Source organism: Miniopterus schreibersii (assembly GCF_964146895.1).
Source record: "Miniopterus schreibersii genome assembly, chromosome: 8".
NCBI classification, from domain to species: domain Eukaryota; kingdom Metazoa; phylum Chordata; class Mammalia; order Chiroptera; family Miniopteridae; genus Miniopterus; species Miniopterus schreibersii.
In genome coordinates, this window is record NC_138109.1 from 76152967 (window position 1) to 76174845 (window position 21879).

Below are 21879 nucleotides of genomic sequence, written 5' to 3' on the forward strand. Positions count from 1 at the left end.
TTAATTTGCATGCCATCTCCTTTCTTAAGTTGAACACCTTGAATTTAATGAGGCATATCTGAAGTGCCTAGAGTGGACTGATCTCTAATTATCTTTTCAGAGAAGACCTAGAGATCTCAGCTGTCTCCTTTTACCCTTTAACTGAACTATAGGGGAGGGGAAATAAAAACAAGTGAGAGGCAGAGGAGTGAGAGTTCTCTACAGCACTGTTCCAAATGAAAATGACCAGACACACAGCGTGGAAGAGGCTGGTCTAATGACCAGGGTTAGGACATTGTTTGTTCACTAACACACCAACCCTCTGCATATAACCATTAAATCAAGTAGTCCCTAATTAATTTTTGTGGAATAAATATAAGTGAAGGCACAACAGGAGGGAGATGTGAAGAAATAGGATTATCCAAAGTATTCTCTATTATTGATCTCAATTTGGAAGACTTCCTAATGGCCAGATCTATGTGGTCTTGCCTATGGCCCTACTGCACGCTGTAACCTCACTTCTGCAAGTCTGTACCTTCCATGGCTTTCATCCCTCAGCCTCTGCTTCTCTGCCTCGACCTCCTGCATCACTCTTCTGAGTCCCTTCACTCACTCCCACCCCCTGGGCCTTCTCTGGGGTTCCTTCCTCTGCCTCTTTGGTACTGACACTTACTGAGCATCTCAGTCATGCCTGGAGCTCCAACGGTCGGGTATATGCCTCTCTCATGCGCATTAGGTCAACGTTCTTGCGTCCTACTTAAAACTCAAGAAGTCCCCGGCCAACACTTTCAAGACAGGTAATTATTTACAAACTGCGAACGGCTGAATTAGCCCACTGGCTCCCCACGTGTTCTAGTGGTAAGCCCACATTTTCATAAGGGAACAAGGTCTTCCAACGCACCCTGCGTCATGTCTTCCCTTTCCTCGGTGCTTCCTATATACGGGTCACACTAAGTCCCTCTCACATGTCTGTCACTCTGTCCATTCTGCCCGGAATTCGTGGCCCTTTCCATATCTAATTCCTGTTTGTCTTTCAAGATTAGCTGAATCGTGATCTGGAAACGGTTTTGAGCATTGAAGGCCGGGTAAGGTGCTACCCTTCTTAGAAATCATGGTCGTGCATCTCTCATTTAAGACACTTTTCACACTGAATTGCAAATATCTATGTGCACCGACTTGTCAGACAGTAAACTCCTTAAAGACAAGAGCTCATTTTAAAAAATCATTTTTATATCTCCCAGCCATAAATATCAGATATAAATATCACCTCACCCACGGTAAGTATTCAATACGTATTCAATGGAATGAATGAATCGTGACTTGAGATAGCATTAATTTTTAGCTACTTTAGCTAAGAGAAAAACAGACAACGTTTACACGGAGGAGGAACACTGGAGCCTGAGGGCCAAGCCTGGTCTCTGCGGCCCCGGGTCGCCCAGGTGCGCACTCAGCTTGCGGCCCCCCTTCTTGCCCGCTGGCAGAGCCGAAGGTTTGCCATTGCAGGTGCCTTCAAACTCGTTTGGTCTCAAGTGACGGAAACCCACATCAACCCGTGGGGGCACTACACTCCCTCACGGCAGCGAGGGCGGAGGGCCCACCGAGCTGCGGGCGGCGGCGGCGGCCACGCGGGCACTGTCCAGCCGGCACTGTCCGTCCGTCCGTCTCGGCCTCTCCCGGTCACCGTCTCCCACCGTGGGAGCCGCGGGCAGACGCGGCTCAGCGCTCCGTCCCGCACCATGTAACGCAGGTAAGGCCTTCCGAGGCCGGCTTTGCCAGGCGCCCCCGGGCAGACCCGCGCCCAGGGCGCAGGCCGCGCCCACCTGCAGGCGCCCCCAGGAGGCCCTCCTGCGGGAGAAGCCCCGGGAGGCGCCCGCAGCCCGGCAGGGCCCCGCCGCTCCTACTGCTCCAAACAGGGCGGCCCCTGGCTCGGAAACTCCCGTGGGATCTGAGTTTCTGTCTTTCCCATACACAGCTTTTTTCTTCCTTTCATGTTGCCTTCTTTCAAAAATTCTACTAGCTCCTCGGCTTGTGGCAAACATTCAAACATATTATAATTCGAGTCCTTGAATTTCTAGCGAATCCTGTGATTTCCTCTCTTCCAATCAGAAAAGGGTTTCCTAGGTAACCGTGAATAATTTGCATATTGCCAACTCCGCAGTTTTCTGGTTCTGGGAACTCAGCTTTAAAATATATTTTATATTTTATATATTTTATATATTTTACATGGAATAATGTAGCCAACCTTCTTAAAAGTACTTTTCTCTACCCAAACATTTGGTCCAAAGTACATTATTTTTAAACCAGCAGTTTACTCAGAACCCAATTACTGATTTCAACTCAGTTCCTGTCCCTAAGGAACAATCCCCACCCACTGTTTTTCTGTCCTGCAAGAAGTCGCCATAATCAATTGCAAAGAGTTCCGATAGCCCAACTGGAAAATGGCCCCCACTGGGGTATCTTTTTGGCTCACATAGGAAGGGATGCCAGTTATATCCCGAGAACAGATAACACACCTTGTTGCTCAACTTTCTTTTCCTTTATAATTCACTCATCAAAAATGTGTACTGAGTACTAACTATGCTCTACATCCCAAATATTCCAGAAAGTTCAGGGCCCGGTGCTTGGCAGTAACGCACAGAACAATGGTAGAAAAATGAATAAATACAATGTAACTGCTAAAACAGAAGACCGCGCTAGAAATGCTTAGGACACCATTACTGCGGAATTTCAACCTGTACGCCAAGGACACTGAGACAGATGGCCTGCCGGGAGAAGTCCCCATACGTAAGCAGTGCTGGGGTAAGCGATCAAGTCCTGTGCAAATGTCTAGACCACAGCTGTCATCTCCTGCACAATATCTCACCTGCTTAATTTTCACGACAAGTTTCCTCTCTCCTCATCTCTCTATTGTCACCTTCCTTCAGGAGGCAATGGAGGCTAAGACAAATAGCCCTATCTGCCGAACAGAGAATCTCAACATTTTTGTGAGGTTTTCTTTCTCCTGGGAGAATATTACACACGTAAGACATCTTACAAAGTAGTTACGTTCACAAAAGGTTATAAGGCAACTGGCACTTTATTAATTTTTGTCCTCAGATCTAAATGGTGCTCCCACGGAGAAGATTTTTAGCCTGAACAGAGATTTAGTCAGGTCTACACTGACATCCCCAAGCCTTTCTTTGCATGTGCTTATCTGAGGGGAAAGGCCTAAGGAGCGGGCTGGGGGAAGGGCCCTACAAGGCAGGCGGGAAGGTGGGGTTCACAGCACAGCTGCTGGAGTCCCAGGAGAGAAGCAGGACGCCTGTGGGGGAAGGCATAGCTCTGCGCAAGCCTGAAAACCCTTAGGACACCAGGAGTGTCTCAGCAAAGGTGTGCCGGCTGGGGCAGCACAGGGCCAGCGAGGCCCAGCAAGAAACCCTGGGACCCACAGAGGGGCACTGTCACGTCCAGTGGAAGCAAGCTTGCTTGTGAACATCTATAAAACACCCTTGAGACTTCCAGAAATACATGAGTCAGGTTTTCTTGAGACTGAGGTTGCGTGAGCATGCTCAGGATATCTGAATACAAGCTCCCTAATTCATCTCCTAAGTGTCTTGACTAGTCCTCTTACTGCCACAAGTGGCCCCCATCAACACAGGGTCCCCCTACTTGCACTACATTGTCCTGAGGTGTCCTTCTCTTCATATAAATCTTATGGAACATTCTACCTTGTTTTTTCCTCACTGGACACCCGATTAAATTCCCATCAATAACACCTTCCCTGACTCCAAATGACGTTTGAATAAGTAAATCCCAGCGACCCTACACACTATTAAAACAAAACAAGACAAACAAACAACTTGAAGCTCCTGTAAAGACCTGCTGGTTTCCTGGGTTTTATGATGATCTGCCCACCTCCTCACCCCAGGTCTTAGACTCATGCCCACTCCCAAATCTAAAGAGGAGACAATCAAGAGCCTGGCCAGCACTCACCAGCACTCGCCAGCCTCCTGGCAGCCCTACCCGGGGTTCGGCTGCAAGAGAAGGAAAGCGGCGTCCACACTCCCCTGTAACTAAGCCCACCTGTGACTCCCTCAGGACTGAATGCCGCCCCTAAGCCTGGCTTCTCTGTGACCGCCTGTCTCTCCACCACGCTCCTCGGCTGCGCTCACTGACTGCTTGGCCTTCTACCAGACGTCCCTAACAGGATGCCTTAGACCGCGGGTGCTGTTTGGGCCACCTGTGCAAACCACGGGTCCCTCCCCCTGGAGTAGACCTCTCAGCCCGTTTTGAACCTGCTCCCTGCCTTCTTTTGTACACCCTCCTTGCTGCTGCTTGAGCCTGAGTTATGACGAAGTTAAGGAACATAACTAGCTGGAGAGACACGGGGACTGCTCCACAGGGCGCTACCCCCTGGCCTGTGCACGGCGAGGCGTGCCCTGGCCTCTGTGATGCCAGAGCCCACAGGGATTGGCAGCAGAAAAGGGCTTGCTTCCTGCTCAGGAGGAGACCAGCAAGGGGAAGCCAGGTCCGCCAAGGCCATCTCTGCTGTCCAGGAATTTTAATTTAAAAAATATATATTTTTATTGATTTCAGAGAGAGGAAGGGAGAGGGAGAGAGATAAAAGCATCAAGGATGAGAGAGTCATTGACTGGCTGCCTCCTGCACACCCCCGACTGGGGATCAAGCCTGCAACCTGGGCATGTGCCCTGACGGGGTATCAAACTACAATCTCCTGGATCCTAGGTTGATGCTCAACTGCTGAGCCATGCCTGGCCAAGCAGGAATTTTAATTTTTGAAGAATGACTCAGAGGTATCACCTGGAGATCCCTACACCCTCCTTACAAATCCCAGGCCCGTCTTTAGAGATTCAACTCCGAAATCCATAATTAAGATTACTGCTTGGTTACCCTATGTACAATTCTGAGGTTGTACAGTGGATTCGTACATCTTTTGGTTATTAAGATATATCATTAACTGTGGCACCTGTGGGTGAGGAAAGCAAGGTAACTGACAGGAACAGACAGTGGAGGTGGGCGGGGACGGGGGAGGTGGCTCTGGCCGCTGAATTTGGGTGGTAGTCAGTTGAAAGAAGTCACCTATGGACTGGGATAACACATTTAAAGACCCAAAACAATTTAGGGCCTTACAGTTGCCCAAAATGATGGGGAGGGACTGCCCCTTCCCATCCCATTTATACCAGTAATTCTGACTTATTTTTCCCTCGCAGGCTGCCCTTGGTGCGCATTTTAATTTGCTTCGATGTGATCAGCACTGTTGGGGTGAGACACAGACGTGAGTTACTCTTATCTTGCATCTTGGAAAGAGGGTACTCGATCTCCGCACCACAAACAGGTACATGGGATGCCGAGGGAAGACAGTATCCAAAGACCCCCTGAAAACCGCCAACTGGAAGTTAGAGAGGAAAAAGGGGCTCCTCTGGTAATTCCACAAAGGTGGCTGTAGCGCAGTGGATCGCTCACTGCAGGTGCAGCTCACTCCGCGCCCGGCCCCTTTCCTTGTCCTAGCTGTTGTCAGGCAGTCTCTCTGCTCCCTCCTGCTCTGTGCCCAGATGCTACTCCTGGGGTCCTGCCAGTTCAGCGCTGACGGTAATCCCAAAGAATCATTCAGCAAAGGGTGACAGGCTGGGGCACGAGGCGGAACAGGGTATCTGGGAACAGAACTAATTGTGTTTTAATTTGCCTAACACCGGTGGCCAACAGGGCTGCTCGGTGGCAGCGAGGAAATGCACCCTTCCTGGGCTGCTTTAAAAGGCGGCTCTGAGAAGGAGGAGAGTGCGGGAAGGTAGGGAGCAACAAATATCCAGGCTAAAAATAGTTTCCTTAGAATTGCCTTCTGCGCCGCCTGAACCGCAACAATAAAGGTTCTTACGCTCATGCCACCAGCACTGCGATAAAAATGAGGGAAGGAAAAGAAGCCAGGAGGGAGCTGCAGCAGGCCCGGCTGCCTCGCGCCATCTCCTCGGACCGCACGCTGTCAGGTTCAAGGGGACGCGACTTCTGACAAGCCTCCCGAGATTAGCTGTGGTTGGCTTTTCATTGCTGACCCATCTTTAAGTTCAAATAACTGCACTTATTTGGTTCTATCAAAAGGAACAAGACCAGGGAGTGACTGCAAACCAGACATGTCATCCCACCTGCCACTGTCCATGGCATTTTCCCAACACACAACCCAGAGAACAGCCACAGGGACAACACAGCTCTGCTGACCAGCATCTATGCCAATTTACAAAGAATTTCTTTATTTTCTGATTATAAGTTGACTCCTTCTGCTGCAGGGAGAATGTGCATCATTTCAGAGGACAGTTTTATATAAAGTCTCACTCTGCTCTCATTACTGCCAGGATGTCACAGTCATACGTATGTGGCTGCCAAATCTCAGACTCCTAGCTGCATAAGGTTATTCTTTATTTTACTAAACAAGATAGGCTGATTGTGAAAACTGCTGTTTTTTTACTCTAATAGCTAACACTTTTTAAAGAACTCTGTGCAGTTTTCACAGCATTTTACATATACAGGCGCATGTAATTTTTGCAGCTACCATTTCAGGACGATATTATACTCTCAGTGGCAGATGAGGAAACTGAGGCTCAGAAAGTCCCGATGTCATACATATTGGACATGGACATTTAAGACTCCACCCATGGCTTCTGACCCTGAATTCTGAGCTCTTTGCATTGTACTACACTGCCTCTGCATCTCAGGCCATGAACTACCTCCAGTCCTCAGAAAAGCTCCACTAAGGGAACGAAGAGGGACCAAATTACCATCCGCCGAGCGTCCTGCAGGGAGCCCCCCTCCCCAGCGCGGACACTGGGAAGACGGACGCGAGCTACCAGCATACACGGTTCCACCTAAGGAGGCTCACCAAGTGCAACAGGCTAGAAAAGTTCAGATGTGAACACAGAGTAAAGATATGAATGAGCCACCAATTAGCAGTTACACAGAGTTCTATACACGGAGAGACTGGTGGGGTAAGAGGAACGTGGTACTTGGGTATTTATTCTGAAAAATTGTCCAATGAATCCTCCTGGTTGACAATACCCAGCCTGGGGCTTCTTGTTCTAGATCGTGGGCTGGGCTGCCTTACTAATGGTCCCTAACTAGGTCAACAGTGGGCTCTTGACCCAACAGTTGTCCACCCACAGACTGCCCAGAACCCCAGGAGGCGGGGTACAAAGGGCTCTGCCCAAAAGGGATGATGTCTGTCAGCCAATTAGGTTAGTTCTTTCCAGAACTTGTACTGGGATCACTGATGGACAGGACTGGCCAGGAAAGACTTTGGCCAAAGCAGAAAGAGGTGGAAATGTAACATGTGTCTGAGCAGGGGAAGGGGTGGGTGATACGGACACCGCCCAGGAGGGGCCAGGAGAGGAACAAAGCCAGAGGACCCAGGTGTAGAAGGTCTCTGGCCTTATATCCGCCTTGCTCCCGAACAGCGCCCCAGTTCTGACTCAGGTGTATCCATAAACAAACCCCCTCCTCTCAAAGTGGCCACCACAGTGAATCTGTCCTGGCAAAAAAAAGAATCTAAAAACCCAGAGTTCTTTTTACAGAAACTCAAGTTTTCTACTAAAGAGAATGTGCTCACATTGATTAGAATCGAGATTAAGTGCATCTTGTTCACAAGGTATCAGAAGGTAGACAGACATAGAGCGCTTGCCATCCTGTCTCCTTGGAAAATCCCCCCCGGCCAATGGTCTCTTTCCTCTGCATCTATATAGCCCTAGACACGTGCCTCTTATTTTAAATCAATGAAAGCTTACTGAGCATCAGTTATGCGAAAGAAACTGTACAGACCTTTTATTAGGCTTAACTAACCTTACTGTCACCTTAGGCTAGCTCATTTTCCTGTGTTGTTTGGCTCCATAAAAACTAGGATCTTGCCCCAAAAATCTTTGTGGTTCCAATTAGCCCAATATTTCTTATAACACAGGAACTCAAGAATCAGTTGCTAAATATATTTATGGCATGTCTCTTTGCATAAAATTCAAGGAAATATAAAAATGGTAATGCCTGAGTGAAAATCTACTGAGTTCAGGTTAAAGAAAAAAAACAAAGAAATATCTATTACTGACTTGTAAATTAAGGTCAGAGGCCTGTCCACTTGACCCATGAGGTTAATTAGACTAAGGGCAGGAATTTGACTTGAGTGGAGCCTGTCCACCAGCTTGCCAGCGAGAAAAGTTGAGTTAGGCCCAATGGTTTACTTTGTTGAGAGTTAGAAATGGGCAAGAGACTTGCAGTGGTGCTGAGAGCTGGAACCTGAAGGTCATTTAGAATCAGGAGCTGGGCAGGGCACACTGAACTCTGTACGATCTGAAAGAGCAGAAGCTATGTGGTGGGAAGGCAAGGAAAGAGAGAGTGGGTGTGAGAAAATAAAATGCAACAGAGGAGTAAAAATTGGTAGACATACCACAGAAAGAGTGATGGAGCCCTGGCAGGTGGCTCAGTTGGTTGGGGCGTCATCCCATACACCAAAGGTTGTAGGTTCGATCCCTGGTTGGGACATGTAAGGGAGGCAACAACCAATAGATGTTTCTCTCGCACATCGATGTTTCTCTCTCTCTCCCTCCCTTTCTTCTCTTTAAAAATCAATAAAAACATATCTGTCCACAGGTGAGGATTAAAGAAGAAGAAGAAAGAGTGATGGAGATAGAAGTCAGACCCCGCCTTAGTTACCACTCTTTCTGAAGCCTGGAAGGTCTGTCCAGCTTTTCCTGTTGGATCAAGTGTGTTCCTTGGAAGCACAAGAACCACCACTGACACACCTCCCCTTGTGCCATCCTTCTATCCCTTCTCCCAGCTGGTCATAACATAAAATAGTGAATGACTGTAAGAAGCCTTTTTCAAAAGAAAATGAAATATTCTCTGCTAAATGATATATCAACAGGGCAACTCTGCCTGTCATAGGACATTTGACAATGTCTGGAGACATTTCTGATTGTCACAGGGAGTGGGGTTGAGTGTGTGCTACTGATATCTAGTGAGTTCAGGCCTGAGGCGCTACTAAACATCTACAATGCACAGGGCAGCCCACAACAAAGGATCACCTGGCCCCAAATATCAGTAGAACAGAGGACGAAAAGCCCTGCCCCAGAACCAACAGGGGCATAACACAAAGCACGTACCGTCTTCAACAGTCCAGGGTCACATGCCACTGGATGCACAGGTATGGAAAAAGTCAAGACTAGGGAAATGTAAAATGTTACGAGTTGTGCTAGAGTGTTAGGTGACAGCTAAATCTCCACCTTTTTTATCTTCAAAGTTTTATGTGTTTGCACTTTTATTGGGCGCTATTTGACAAAGAAAATCACCTAAACACGCCAGAAAAAGAAAGAAGGAAAGATTGGAGGGCGGGAAGGAGACAGGGGGAGTCACCTGAACTGCCTCACCCACACCACACCATGAAGACTGATGACCAGGTAATGTCCACAGCTCATGCCCGCTCAGAAGAGGGGCCGGCCACCCCGAGAAAGCCTCTCGTGGTGAAGTCCCTCTTCAGAGTTCTGTTAAAGATGAAGACAAATGTCCTAGCATACCCACAGGCATAGCTCCAAGATACTGTGGGTTCCAGACCACTGCAATAAAGAGAAGATCGCAACAAAGCGAGTCACACAAATTTTTTGGTTTCCCAATGCCTATTAAAGTTATATTTACAGTGTGCTGTAGTCTATTAAGTGTGTGATAACATTATTTCTTTCTTTTTATCCTCACCAGAGGATATTTTTTCCATTGTTTTTTCAGAGGAAGTGGAAGGGGGAGAGGGAGAGAAACATCGATGTGAGAGAGACATCGATTGGTTGCCTCCCGCACAGGCCCCAACCGGGGCTGGGGATGAGCCTGCAACCGCGGTGTGTGTCCTTGCCTGGAATCGAACCCGGGACCCTTCAGTTCGAGGGCCGATGCTCTAACCACTGAGCCAAACAGGCTAGGGTGCAATAGCATTATTTCTAAAAACCCAATGTACATGCCACAATTAAAACTACTTCCCTGCTAAAAAATTATAAGCATTGTCTGAGCCTTCAGGAATTGCAATCTTTTTGCTGGTGGAGGTCTTACCTCCACGTTGATAAAAATGCAGTATCGGCAAAGCACATAAGGTGAAGCACTGTAAAGCGAGGTCTGCCTGTACTTCTGGGAAACTTTCTAAACTATAACTATGAAGACCAAGTAGGGCTGGGGAGAGGGGAGACTCCTCTGGCGGCCACAGTTCAGCATGCTCACCTCTAGCAGCTTGGCCTCACCAGGCCCTGACAACTGCGGGGACCCAGGAAACGTGTCCACGCTGTCTGAACAGGATGTGGCACGGTAAGCAGCAGCCCCAGGATCCAGGTGCAAGGCTGTGAGCAGAACTGCTTTGGGGACATCTCCAGCCAGCCCCTGCTGCACTACCACCCCTTTTTTGTGGTCAGATCAAATACTTCTTTTAAAATTCCATTTTAACTTTCAAAGAGTTCCGCCTGAAACTCAAACCAAATCTGTCCTATTCAAGTCCAGTTTACTTTATAGTCCATCTCTACAATTCAGAAGACACTGGCTCGCTTCCCCAAACGAGGTGTCAGCAGTTGAGACAATGGTTAGTTTCCTTTTGCTCTTCTCTGCTCTTTCTCCTGCACCAGCGTAAGAAATATTTTGAGCAACTGCGCCTCCTCAGTACATAGTATGTGCATACAGGACAATATTTCAAAGGTATCACAGTGACCCCAGCTCTCCTCCCCAGGGCTGATTAATCCTTGCTCTCCTTTTCGTGACATGAAATCTGGAACTACAAACACTCTTCTGCACAGTAAGTGGCCTAGAGAGTAAGTGGTGAATGTACTTGGGAGAAGATTCTGAATGATGAACTGGAACAAAACGCCAGCCTCTTCTAACCTGAACAACTGTCTTCCTTTGGGGCACAAACTGTTATTTGTAATCAAGAAAAAATATTGCCCATTTGTTTAACATTATAAAATTAGGCTCAATTTAGCAGTTAAGTCTCTGAAACATCTTGTTCAAACAACAGTACTTGTTTATTTCAGAGAGTGGCCTTGTACTCAGTGCCAGCACTCCTCAGTTTTGGATATTAGGTAAAGAAGGGGTCAGAGCTCTTTTGGATTATCTGGTCATAGTTTATTGATGTGTTTAGATAATAAATGAGATAAATCTTGAGGTCAAGGTATGCACTGATGAGTACAAGGTCAGGTGACCTTCACTTGCCACTACCCAAGTGGGAGGAGACGGGGAGGGTGCCAGGTACTCAAGGAAGAATGACCCCCTTCAGGAGGATTTCAGAATCTGTGAGTGGAGGGTCTTTTAAGACATTACATGTGTCTCCTTCCCCTTTATCAGGGGTGAGCAAATTACAGGCCAAATCCTTCTGACCACCTGTTTTTATAATTAAAGCTTTATTGGAACATGGCCGTGATCATTTGATTTTGTCATATCTAAGGCTGCTTTCAGAAGGGCAGAGTGGAGTAGATGTGATAGAGACCATATGGCCCACAAAGTAAAAAAGATTTATTATCTGTTCTTTAACAGCAGCAGTTTGTCACCTCCTGCCCTAGATACTTCCTAAGAATCGTTCCACAATGAGCCACCATGACCAAATAATGTGTTCTTTTCCTCAGTGCTATAGAGCCAGGCTTGCTTGTCCCTACTTTGGTTACCAGTAATGAAGACGTGGCTTAAACAAGATACTGTCTCTCTATAAAGTCCAAGGCTGACTGATACTCCAGTGTCTCGAGACCCAGGCTGCACTCCACGCAGCTTCTACTACCAAGGTCACACTGCTGTCCAGACTGGTTGCCAAAGTACCAGCCAATATATCCAATCCAGGTGGCAGGAAGGAAAAAGGACAGCCTCAGCCCAACTTTTAAGGAGACCTCTGGAAATACCACTGAACGTTTCTTATAAACCACTGGCTGAACTTGTCCACATAGATACACCGAGTATAGACTTTTCGTTGGCTGACAAACTGCTTAGATTAAAAAAAAAAAAAATCAAAACTATGTTATTTTTAAAACATAGGGTTGGATATTGAGAGGTGATCAGCAATCTCTGCCAAAGGAACCGCACTCTAGTCATCAAGCCCCTTATTAAGATAGGCAGGCTCTCTGGACAGGGTAATCATTTGGCATAGCTCCAAAATGAGAGAACTTAAATGTTTGCTTAACATTTATTTTAAGAGACAGTATGATCAGTGATACAAGTATTTTTTGGCCGGTTGTTTGTTTTCAAATTTCCAATCAAAAGTATTGTCTTCTTGCCTGGCTGGCATCGCTCAGTGGTTGAGCGTCGACCCATGAACTGGAGATCATGGTTCAATTCCTGGTCAGGGCACATGCCCAGGTTGCAGGCTCGATCCCCAGTAGGGGGCAAGTAGGAGGCAGCCAATCAATGATGTTTTTCTCTCATTGATGTTTCCTCTATCCCTCTCCCTTCCTCTCTCTCTAAAAATCAATAAAAGCATATTTAAAATATATATATATATTTAAAAAAAGATACTGTCTCCTCCAGAAGGAAGTAGACAAATTCTCCTTTCACCAGTTACCATGGGTTGTGTGCAGACCTGAGTTAATCCAGTACTCCTACACAGTCCAGTGATTTTTGTCTTTAATGGACTGTCTGCCTGGTCTGTCCCTGCATCCACAGGACCCCGATACTCCCCCACTCCCCCTGCATTCTCTCCTATTAACATGTGCTTTCCATTTACTCTCATCACTACATCCCGGGCAGTAACATCCCACAGTGACCTTTAGGCTCTGGTCATCTCCAACCAGGAACGGACAGGCTACTCATGTCACTTTTAACAGTGGTAACACAAGAGGCAGAGGTGGATCGAAGTCAATATCAGGAAGCAAGAGCTTGAGAATAAAAAATTAAGAATGGATTCTGAACCCTTGATTCCAGACGGTTATCTGTGTATTAAACAAGAATGGAAAACAATGATAAGTCATGTGCTCTTGGAAACTTCTTTCTCACATGAAAGTACAGGGCCGAATGGGTAGCTATCATGTTAGGGACGCAGGCTACTCTGTACATTCAGTCTATTTTCTGTAAAGTTAAGAGACTTATCATCTGCAAGCTCCAAAATATATTTCAAGGCTGCTAAACAGACAAAATCAAGTAGAATGGGAGGTAGCCAAGAGAAGAACCATACAGGGTGCCATCTCTCTGAACACAGTCCCAACCACCAGCAAAGGGACATTTCTCCCCACTGAGGGTTATACTCGGCAAAGCCTATAACACCAGTAAGTACTGAAACCGGAGTCAACGAAGGCGAATCTTCTGTTTGTAACACGGGTAGATTTGGGGTGGGAGGCAGACCTACAAAGATTCAAGGGCTGGATGAGCCATATTTAAAGAGAGTTGGTTTCTTGGAGGTGGAGGAAAAGATAGCCTGACGGTTGGGTTGTGAAAACAATCGGCCTGAATGACGACCAGCCCCTCCCTGCCAAGCCACCCTCACCCCTCACCCCTCACCCCTCACCCCTCACCCCTCACCCCTCACCCCTCACCCCTCACCCCTCACCCCTGTGTAAGTGGCCAGTTCAGAAAATCTAATCCATTCAAATGAACGACCAAGAGGCAGTCACAGGCAGACCACTGACGGGGCAACTAAAAGTAGTTCCAAGAATAAGGGCTGTGACAGAGGGGCCATAGAAAGACGCTGCCAATGAATCCTATGACGTTTCCAGCCAAGTATTTTACAATAACTTTTAAAAACCAAATGTAGCAATTTCTCTATGGAGGAAAATCACGAAGCAGAAATAACTCAGGGAAAAGATAGCAAGGAAACAGGAACTGAAACGTGGGCTTGCAGAGCTCAGGGAGGGGGCAGAGTAAGCGAAGACGGAATAGAGCGTGTGCCAGGGAGCTGGAAGGAGCAGAGCAGACACGGTGAGGGGGCTCTCACAGAGGGGGCAGGGAACAGAGCGACAGGCAGGAGGCCAGACGAGGGGGCCTCCCACGAATACCAGCAATCCCCCAGGACAGACAGCGGGGGGTGTCAGGGAGAGCGGGGCACCGCTCAAGGAGGTCCTGAGTAGGTTATTAAATGTTATCCTAGGGCCTCATACCGACTTTGGCTTAATAAATAGTCACCAGGAGGCTGACAAAACACCTTTTCTCCACACACTCCCCTCCCGGCCTCACCCCGTTCCTGGGATGTGACATGCTACAGAATCACTTCCAAAAGCAATCCTAAAAAACTCCAAGATCCTTCAAACACTCTGTTTCACATACTTTCTTTACTAAGGCAGGAAAGATTAAAATGCATTTTAGAAAGATCTTCAGAAAGGATGGATATGAAAGGCTTTTCTGATAAGCTATACAGTCACTATAAATTCAGAAGATATTTTGTCTCATATCCATTGGGTTTCAGCAAAACCTTATTTTAGGTTTCCGCATGCCACTTGTCACATAGCGAGAACGAAGGGTAAGATCAGAAAGTGTTTTACTTACTTTGGATGTTCAAACTTGTCTATAAGGTCAACTTTCTCCACCAGGTCTCCTCCAATTGTTCGTACTAAGTCGTAGAAATCATTTTCTGCGTAATTCTCAGAGGGCAGCCAGAATGAAATGTCATTTATCACAGCAGGGTATCTGCTAAGAGGCTGACAAAACAAGGGAAGAAAAGACAGACTGATTTGTTCGCTGCATGAGAATGTTTAAATTTTTCGTGGAAAATTACACTTGGCTAATTAGAAAATGCTCATAAAACACTATTTCAGCATTTGAATTTTCAGGAACAAAATGAACTTAAAAGATAAGTCAATATTCAAAATTAGCAAATTCCATTATGAATCTTAAAGATTCTTATCACATGCATGTGCATCACCATTTATAATATTTATATCACTATCAATGTTCAACTCTGTACAACGCAGTATGAATTTATCACATTTCAGTTTTTTCCATTTGAACACCAGAGAAGAAAAGTTTGAATTTAATTACCAAGCGATTCATCAACCTCCTGTGGTATTTTCAGGGAGCCATTTTAAGGGAGAAATAGGTAAGGACTTGTCAAAACCAATATTTCAATTAGTAATGTCATTATTTGTTAGTACTTCTATTAAAATAATGAAATGAATGGATAGGTAGTCATTAGGGAGTTTTTTTTCAAATTAAGCCTCTAAGGATGTGATAAACACAATGTAGCCATTTCCTCAATTTTTCCCAGTTTACTAGAGTTACTAGTTCATCATTATATTGGATAGACATTTAAAATTAAGTACTTTTAGAAGTTACTGCACTTGTTTATGTGGCTATCATATATATATTTTATAAAAAGTGTTTTGTTAAATGTTTCATTATAGAACTATGAAGTCCTAAGGGAATATCTGCTAAAGCTATACATTTGTTAGAAGGGCACATTTACAAACTGATTCATACCAAGCTTGATATCACTATAAACCCTTTGGTAAATCACTGAATAGACAAGGTACAAAATTTTTTAAATGGCAAAACCTCTGAAAAGCCAAACACTCAAATGTTTATTCAACTTGAAATAGCAATAAAGTTGTCTAACAAATACATCAGCTTAGAACATACATTTCAAATGAACATAATTAAGCTCTATCCAGGTGCTCCAGACAAAATAACAGAGCTCCTGAAAAACATCCTGTCTTCTCTGCTAAAGTCCAGATGCTGTGATAAAGAATCCCTGGGTTAATGTAGCAACTGGAGATGCTAGGACTTCGGGGGTTTTACAACTGCTTTTCCTTTGACCACACCCTTTGCCAACACCCCTTTGCCACTTAATCAGTATGGAAATTGAGAGAGATTAGATAAAAGGCTGGGATTGCCAAGATTAGCATGAAATCTACTCTTCGGCTAATCAAACTGAGGTGGCACATTTGCTGAGCTCTGATGTGAGACAAGATGACAGAAATGGGAGCATCTGCAATCCACTGACAACAGTCAGCATGATAAGAACAGAGTCAGCCAGAATATAGGCCCCCAAAACATGAAAAATATATATATTACAGTATATATATATAAAAATATATATATTACAGTAAATACAGGTTTAAAAACCAGACTGTTGTATTGCAAACCTAGTTCAAGCTAATAGATTATAACAAATTTAAATAATAGTTTAAAAGAATCAATATACTAATTAAAATGTGTCAGATGTGGGATACCTACTCTGCTTGTGACTTGCTTTTTTGAGAGGGACAATAAGATTTTGTTTTGAAAATAAGAAGATAACTATAGATCTATGGTCACTGAAATGTAGGCTTGCTGGTGCTTACCCAGAAGTGGTGCTAAAAACCATCCGGTGGCCGGCTTCCCACTGCTCTCAGGGAAAGTCCCCAGTAAAAGGTTCTGCCTCTTCGTGTTCTCCAGGCTCAGGACAGCCCTGCTTATTGGGTTTCCTGGGCACACTAAGCCACTTGCTCCATATGCCCCTCCCTGCCCTCCCGCCCTGCTTCTGCCCTTCAGCTACAGCACTCACTATCCCCCCAGACTGCCCGGCCCTGTGCTTCTCTTTCGTAGTCCTTTTCCTCACTGCAACTGCTTGTGTAGTTACTATTTAATGTGTGTCTTCCCAGCATGTTACAATATTGAGGGTAGGATGTGTGTCTTTTTTCACTCTCCAAATCTCTATCATCCGGCATAGTCCCTGTGACAATGTAGGGACTGAGTGAGAGCGAATCACGGAGCTTGAGCCTTGGCGACATCGCAATGAATCAGTTCAGCTCTTCCTTCTTCTCCAACTGGACTAGCTGATGGCAGAGGAGTAAACAGGGCATGGAGGCTGCCTCCATCCCCGCCATGCTGACACGAGGAGACAGTGGCCATGTGGAAGGACAAAGAGGCTACAGGTGGACAGGCGAAGTGACCCGGTAGGGGCTTGATATTCCACAGTCATAGAACCAGGAACTTTAAAACTGGAACTGTCAACCTAAATAAAGAGGCAGACCGAGGCAAGCCCAGATGACCAGGAATTGAGTTGTTGGGATAGCAGAGGGTTGCAATTCACGACACCCGCTGTAACAAGCTACAGGCAGGCCCCTGAAGGCCTGGGGAGGGCTGTGTTGATGGGCCAGGGGTGCAAAGAAGGGGAAGCCGGCCAGCGTGCAAGCAGTGAGCTCCCTGCCTCGAGAGGAGGGAGCGATTCTTCATGGCTTTCACTGGGAGAAGGTAAGTCTGGGTCTGCTGAGAATCGGGCCCTTACCGCAATCAGCCTCTCAGATTGTAGGTTCCACGCACGAGTCTCCACTTCAGATTCTCACATTCCGTCTTAGGCTGAAATCCCTTCACAGACCTCATACAGCATTGAATATTATTTGTGTTTCCTCACTTCTTTTCTTGATCCAGACAGAGGCATGTCTATTTTATTGTGTGTGTCCCACGCCGTTGGGTGAGCTCTGACTGCTGGTGACCCTATGCGTGGTGACTGCACTGTCCTGACCCCCTCAGCCCTGCAGACCTGTGCCTCTGGCTCCTGTATGGAGTCCGTCCATCTCATGCTTGGTCTTCCTCTTTTCCTGCGGTTCTCTACTTTCTTTTCCCAACATTATTATAGTTTTATCAAAGAACCACCTACTTGTTACTTCTTTTGAGACCCTCTCTGTAATTCTCGTGTGTTTGTTTTTGAAGAAATGAAAGGGGATCAAAACTAAAGACAAAGTAGGAATATTTAATACAGTTAATATTATGAACTATTAGGAATACTATGAACTGCTTTAATAACTTGGATTCAATGGGTAATTTTCACTCAAGGTAGAAAATTGAAACCAATGACTCTACCAAACTGAATTATTAGTCAAATCTTATAACAAAAGTGTTTGACTCAGATGATTCATAGTATCTATCACTTGATCAAATATTTAAGGTGAAGGTAGTTGCTTTAGTACATAAATTGTTTCATGAAAACAGAAAAGGAGGGAAACACAACAAATTTTATGAGGCTATTAGAATAGAAACTTTAAGCTGAAGTTGGACAAGCACAGTATAATTCATTAAAAAAATTGTAGACCAATTTCACCTTACAACCTACATGAAAAATCCTAAATGTAACTTCAGCAAACACAATTCAATAGATATCAACATATTACAAAATGACCAAGTAAGGTTTTTCCAAAATAATGGGAAAGATTTAAAACAAACAAAAAATCTGATTGACATACAGTATAAAGAAAAAAATCATGTGATTTTTCATAGAGAGGAAGCATTTGAAAAATGTAGTATTTATTATAAAACTTGTTTTGGCAAACTATAAATAAAGAGGCAACATCTTTTACCTAACAAGATTTTAGTAAAAACCTACAGCCTACATATTTAATGTTAAATATTTTTTAGGAACATTCTAATTAAAGTCAAGAGTAAGATCTGGATATCTACTCTCAGCCTTGCTCTGTCTCATTATAAATCCTAACCAAGACAATAAAAAGAAAAGGTATGAACCAAATGAATTGGAATAAAATAGGCAAAATATGTGATCTTATATTTAAATCTTTCTTACTAGCTATACGTCTTGGACAAGCTGCTTAATTTCTGCTTTCAGTTTTATCCGAAAAATGGAGAAATTACCAGTATCTACTTCATATAATAATTACTTTTTCATATATAGTTATAAACATAATACATAAGATTCAGAGTAACTGAAAAGGAGATACATATATTACTGGCTAAAATTAAAAAACATGTTGAGTTTTTTAAAAACATAAGTTTTATTAAGACATATGCAGTATGATATTTATATGAAGTTAAAAATAGATAACAGTAATATATGTGTGTAAATTGTATTAAAGTAGATGTGGGAAGGCTTTGTACACCAGACTAGAACAATGATTACCTCTGGGGAAGACGGAAAAAAGTGTTCAAGAAGAGTATAAAAGAAATTTCAACTTTATCTTTACGATACAAAAGAGTCCATGTTCAACTTTGATTTTTACAGCAAATGCACCAGTGACTTCTACATGCTAGAGGCGCTGGCTGGGTTGGGGTGGAAGCAGATGGCACACCTCAGTGAGTAGGTCAGCCCAGCTTACACTTCATTCCTTTCATGAAGGTTCATGGTGAACATCCTTATGATTTCTCTTCTTACTGGAGGGTAGCAAAACATGTGATCCCAAAATATGCTACTTTGAGATAAGGATTAGTTTTAGCTGAAGACAATTGAGAAGCTGATCTAAGAAAAGCTCTCAGCCCTCCCCTGATTTGCCTAAGAGCAGAACATAAATTTGCTAAAGTCCCCAGCTCCGCTCTCTACTAGGAAGGAACTAATCACTGGAGACAACACTAGACTCTTACCAGCCCAGAGACTGCACCAGAGGAACCTACATGACAGACCTTACTAACTACTTATCTTCAATTAGTTTCCTAGATACCTACCTTCCAAAATGTGCCACCCCTACAGACTCAAGCTACTTTTCCTTTGTTGCATCACTTCTCTAAAAATGTATTGTTATTTTTCAAAGTTGCTACATATAAACCCAAGTTCCTACCAAATGCTTGAGGTACTCATCTCTGGGTACTCCTATGTGTTATACGTGAAATGGACGTTAATAAATTTGTTTTTCTCTTCCTCGGTCTTTTGGTACAGAGCCCCAGCAGAGACTGGCTGAAGGAAAAAGATTTTCCCCTCTCCGACATCATCCTCACACATACTGACTGCGACTGCCTCCAATGGTCTCGGAATAAGACCCTTATTTTGTTAGGTTGGGCTAATCCTTTCCACACTTTGCCCATCTTAATACCTCCTATTCTCTGCCCATTACTGACACTTCCAACCCAAGAACTGTTTTCTTCCCTGCTGGGGGTTGGGGTAATCATGGAGCTATGCGCTGCCCTGACCTCGGGCCTACCCCGAGCCCCACAGCTGTACTATCAGTGCCCTTTTAGGTTCACTCTGTCATTACGCTCTCCGGGACCAGCACCCGCAGCAGCACGGTGCCTGGCTTTATTAATAAAGGCCAGCTGGAGTCTTGCTGAACTGACCACACTATGGGGTCTGTGTCCACATTTTCCAAGCTTTCCAGGAAAGTTCAGATTTTTAAAAATCATTATGGTTCCAGAAAGGACAATCCTCCAAGTCATCTGGGTCACATAAATTTGATTGTCAAAGGTGGTAACTATCCCCTCTTCCTTTTCTTTGACATATTTGTTCGCTAAGTTTTACTCATGCCTTTATTCTCCCCACAGTCTTCCCCTCCTCCCCTGTAAAAGGCTCACACGTCCCTTCAGACCCGTCTCCAGACGTGCAGGTGAGAAAGTGGCAGGTGAAGTGCCAGAGTCTAGTTACCTAACAGTGTCTTATTTAATTGGTTTTGTTCTTTTCTTTCTCCAGATTATTTAGGTAAAAGAATAACTCTTGTATTTGGGGTCTTCTTTAAAAAAAAAGCATTAAAGGCTATAAAAGTTCCTCTGTATGCCTCTTTAGCTATATCCCACACATTTATTCTGTCCATAAATTTTCTCCATCCTCACATGCTATTGGATTGATGGATACTTTAAAGTACTTTAATATTTTGCCTTTTCAGTTTAAAAAGCTGTAAGTTGTGTTTGTATTCTTTCACACACACACAGACACACAAATACCCTTTCATAAATTGTTCTAAAGCCTAAATTTATTTAGGGTCTCCTTTCAGCTCCTAAATAAGACAGGAACCTTAGTTCCTTTTAACACTCCTCTCCCCAACTATTAGAGTTTTGTCTTTAAAAAGCACACATAAAATAATGTTATCTAAAGCAACAGTTAATTTTAAGGTAGAAATTGTTTTTTAATTCTATGTTGTTATTTTTATCCTACCTCTTTATCAGGAGACAATTCTCCATGGAATTTCTACACAACTTGTAACTGCTTATACAACAGCCTTGGAAGACAGAGGCAGCCTGTCCCCTGGGGTGGGGAACAGATTCATTTCTCACCAGGACAATAAAGATAACATCTTCCTCCGGGGAAAGATTATGGGGGTTTTCTAACCTCTTTCAAAGGTTGGAAGGAAAACAAGCGAACACACACAATTGAACAAACAAAAGATTGAAGGCCTCCTAAACTCCAGGGCTTTCAGCTGTGCCGAGCCCAGCTTGGGAGCCAGCCTGTGAGCCAGCATCCACGGCACTGCCCCACATCACCCCGGGACACTCATGCTGCCTCTGTGCGGTGAGTAATCCAGTCCTTTGTCTCTGACCCAGGAGTCTCCTGTCACCTGCCAGCAGCCATGAATCTGGGGCAGGCCACCTTGTTAACCTGCGAGCATGGTAAAATCTTAGACCTTTCAGTTTCTGACACAGCCTTCTTTCTTTCTCACTTCTGTTCTTGCAGATGAATATCCTTTCATAGGTTTTTTTGTGTGTTTTTTTTCAGTGAAAGTATGTGGGAGGCAAACCTCTCCCAGTATTTATGTCTGAAACCCTCACACTTAAATAATTTGGCAGGGCACCAAAACTGTAGGCTCATAGTTGTCTTTCCTCAGCACCTTAAAAATATTTTTCCGCACCTATTAGTAATGATGACAAGTCTGCTGTCAGTCAGGGCTGCTTCTTCCTAGGGAACCCGTCTTTTCTTCCAAGCAGTTTGAAAGAGTGTTACCTTTATCCTGAGGCTCTGCACTCTGATTCTGATGAGGCCAAGCCCACATTTATCTTTATTTCCTCTGCTCAGCACTCAGGGTGTGCTTTCCATCAGAGGGGTCACGTCTTGCTCCAGTTCAGAAAAATCCCAGCCATTACTTCTCTGCCATTTCTCTCATTGTCTTCTCCAACGGCAGTAACGCGTATTGCAGAGCCTCTGGATCTAGCCTCCGTTTTCCTCCCCTGATGTGTTTTAGGCTTTTAATCTGTATGCATCTGGGCTGTATTCTGGGTGAACTCTCAGTAACAGCTTCTTATTTACTAATTCTCCCTTCAATTGGGTCTAGTCTCGTCTGGTTTTTTTTCCCTTCGTCATTTCAATAGACCTAT

General features: G+C 44.7%; 1 protein-coding gene across 7 annotated transcripts in view; it reads right to left on the minus strand.

The window, feature by feature from the left end:
• Nucleotides 1-21879, minus strand: part of FARS2 (phenylalanyl-tRNA synthetase 2, mitochondrial) — a 458022-nt gene that overhangs the window by 126627 nt on the left and 309516 nt on the right. For all 7 annotated transcript variants that reach the window (XM_081143636.1, XM_081143633.1, XM_081143635.1 and 4 more), the window contains one exon: nucleotides 14428-14579. In XM_081143636.1, the coding sequence (XP_080999762.1) occupies nucleotides 14428-14579 (152 nt within the window). The remainder of the gene's footprint in view (nucleotides 1-14427; nucleotides 14580-21879) is intronic.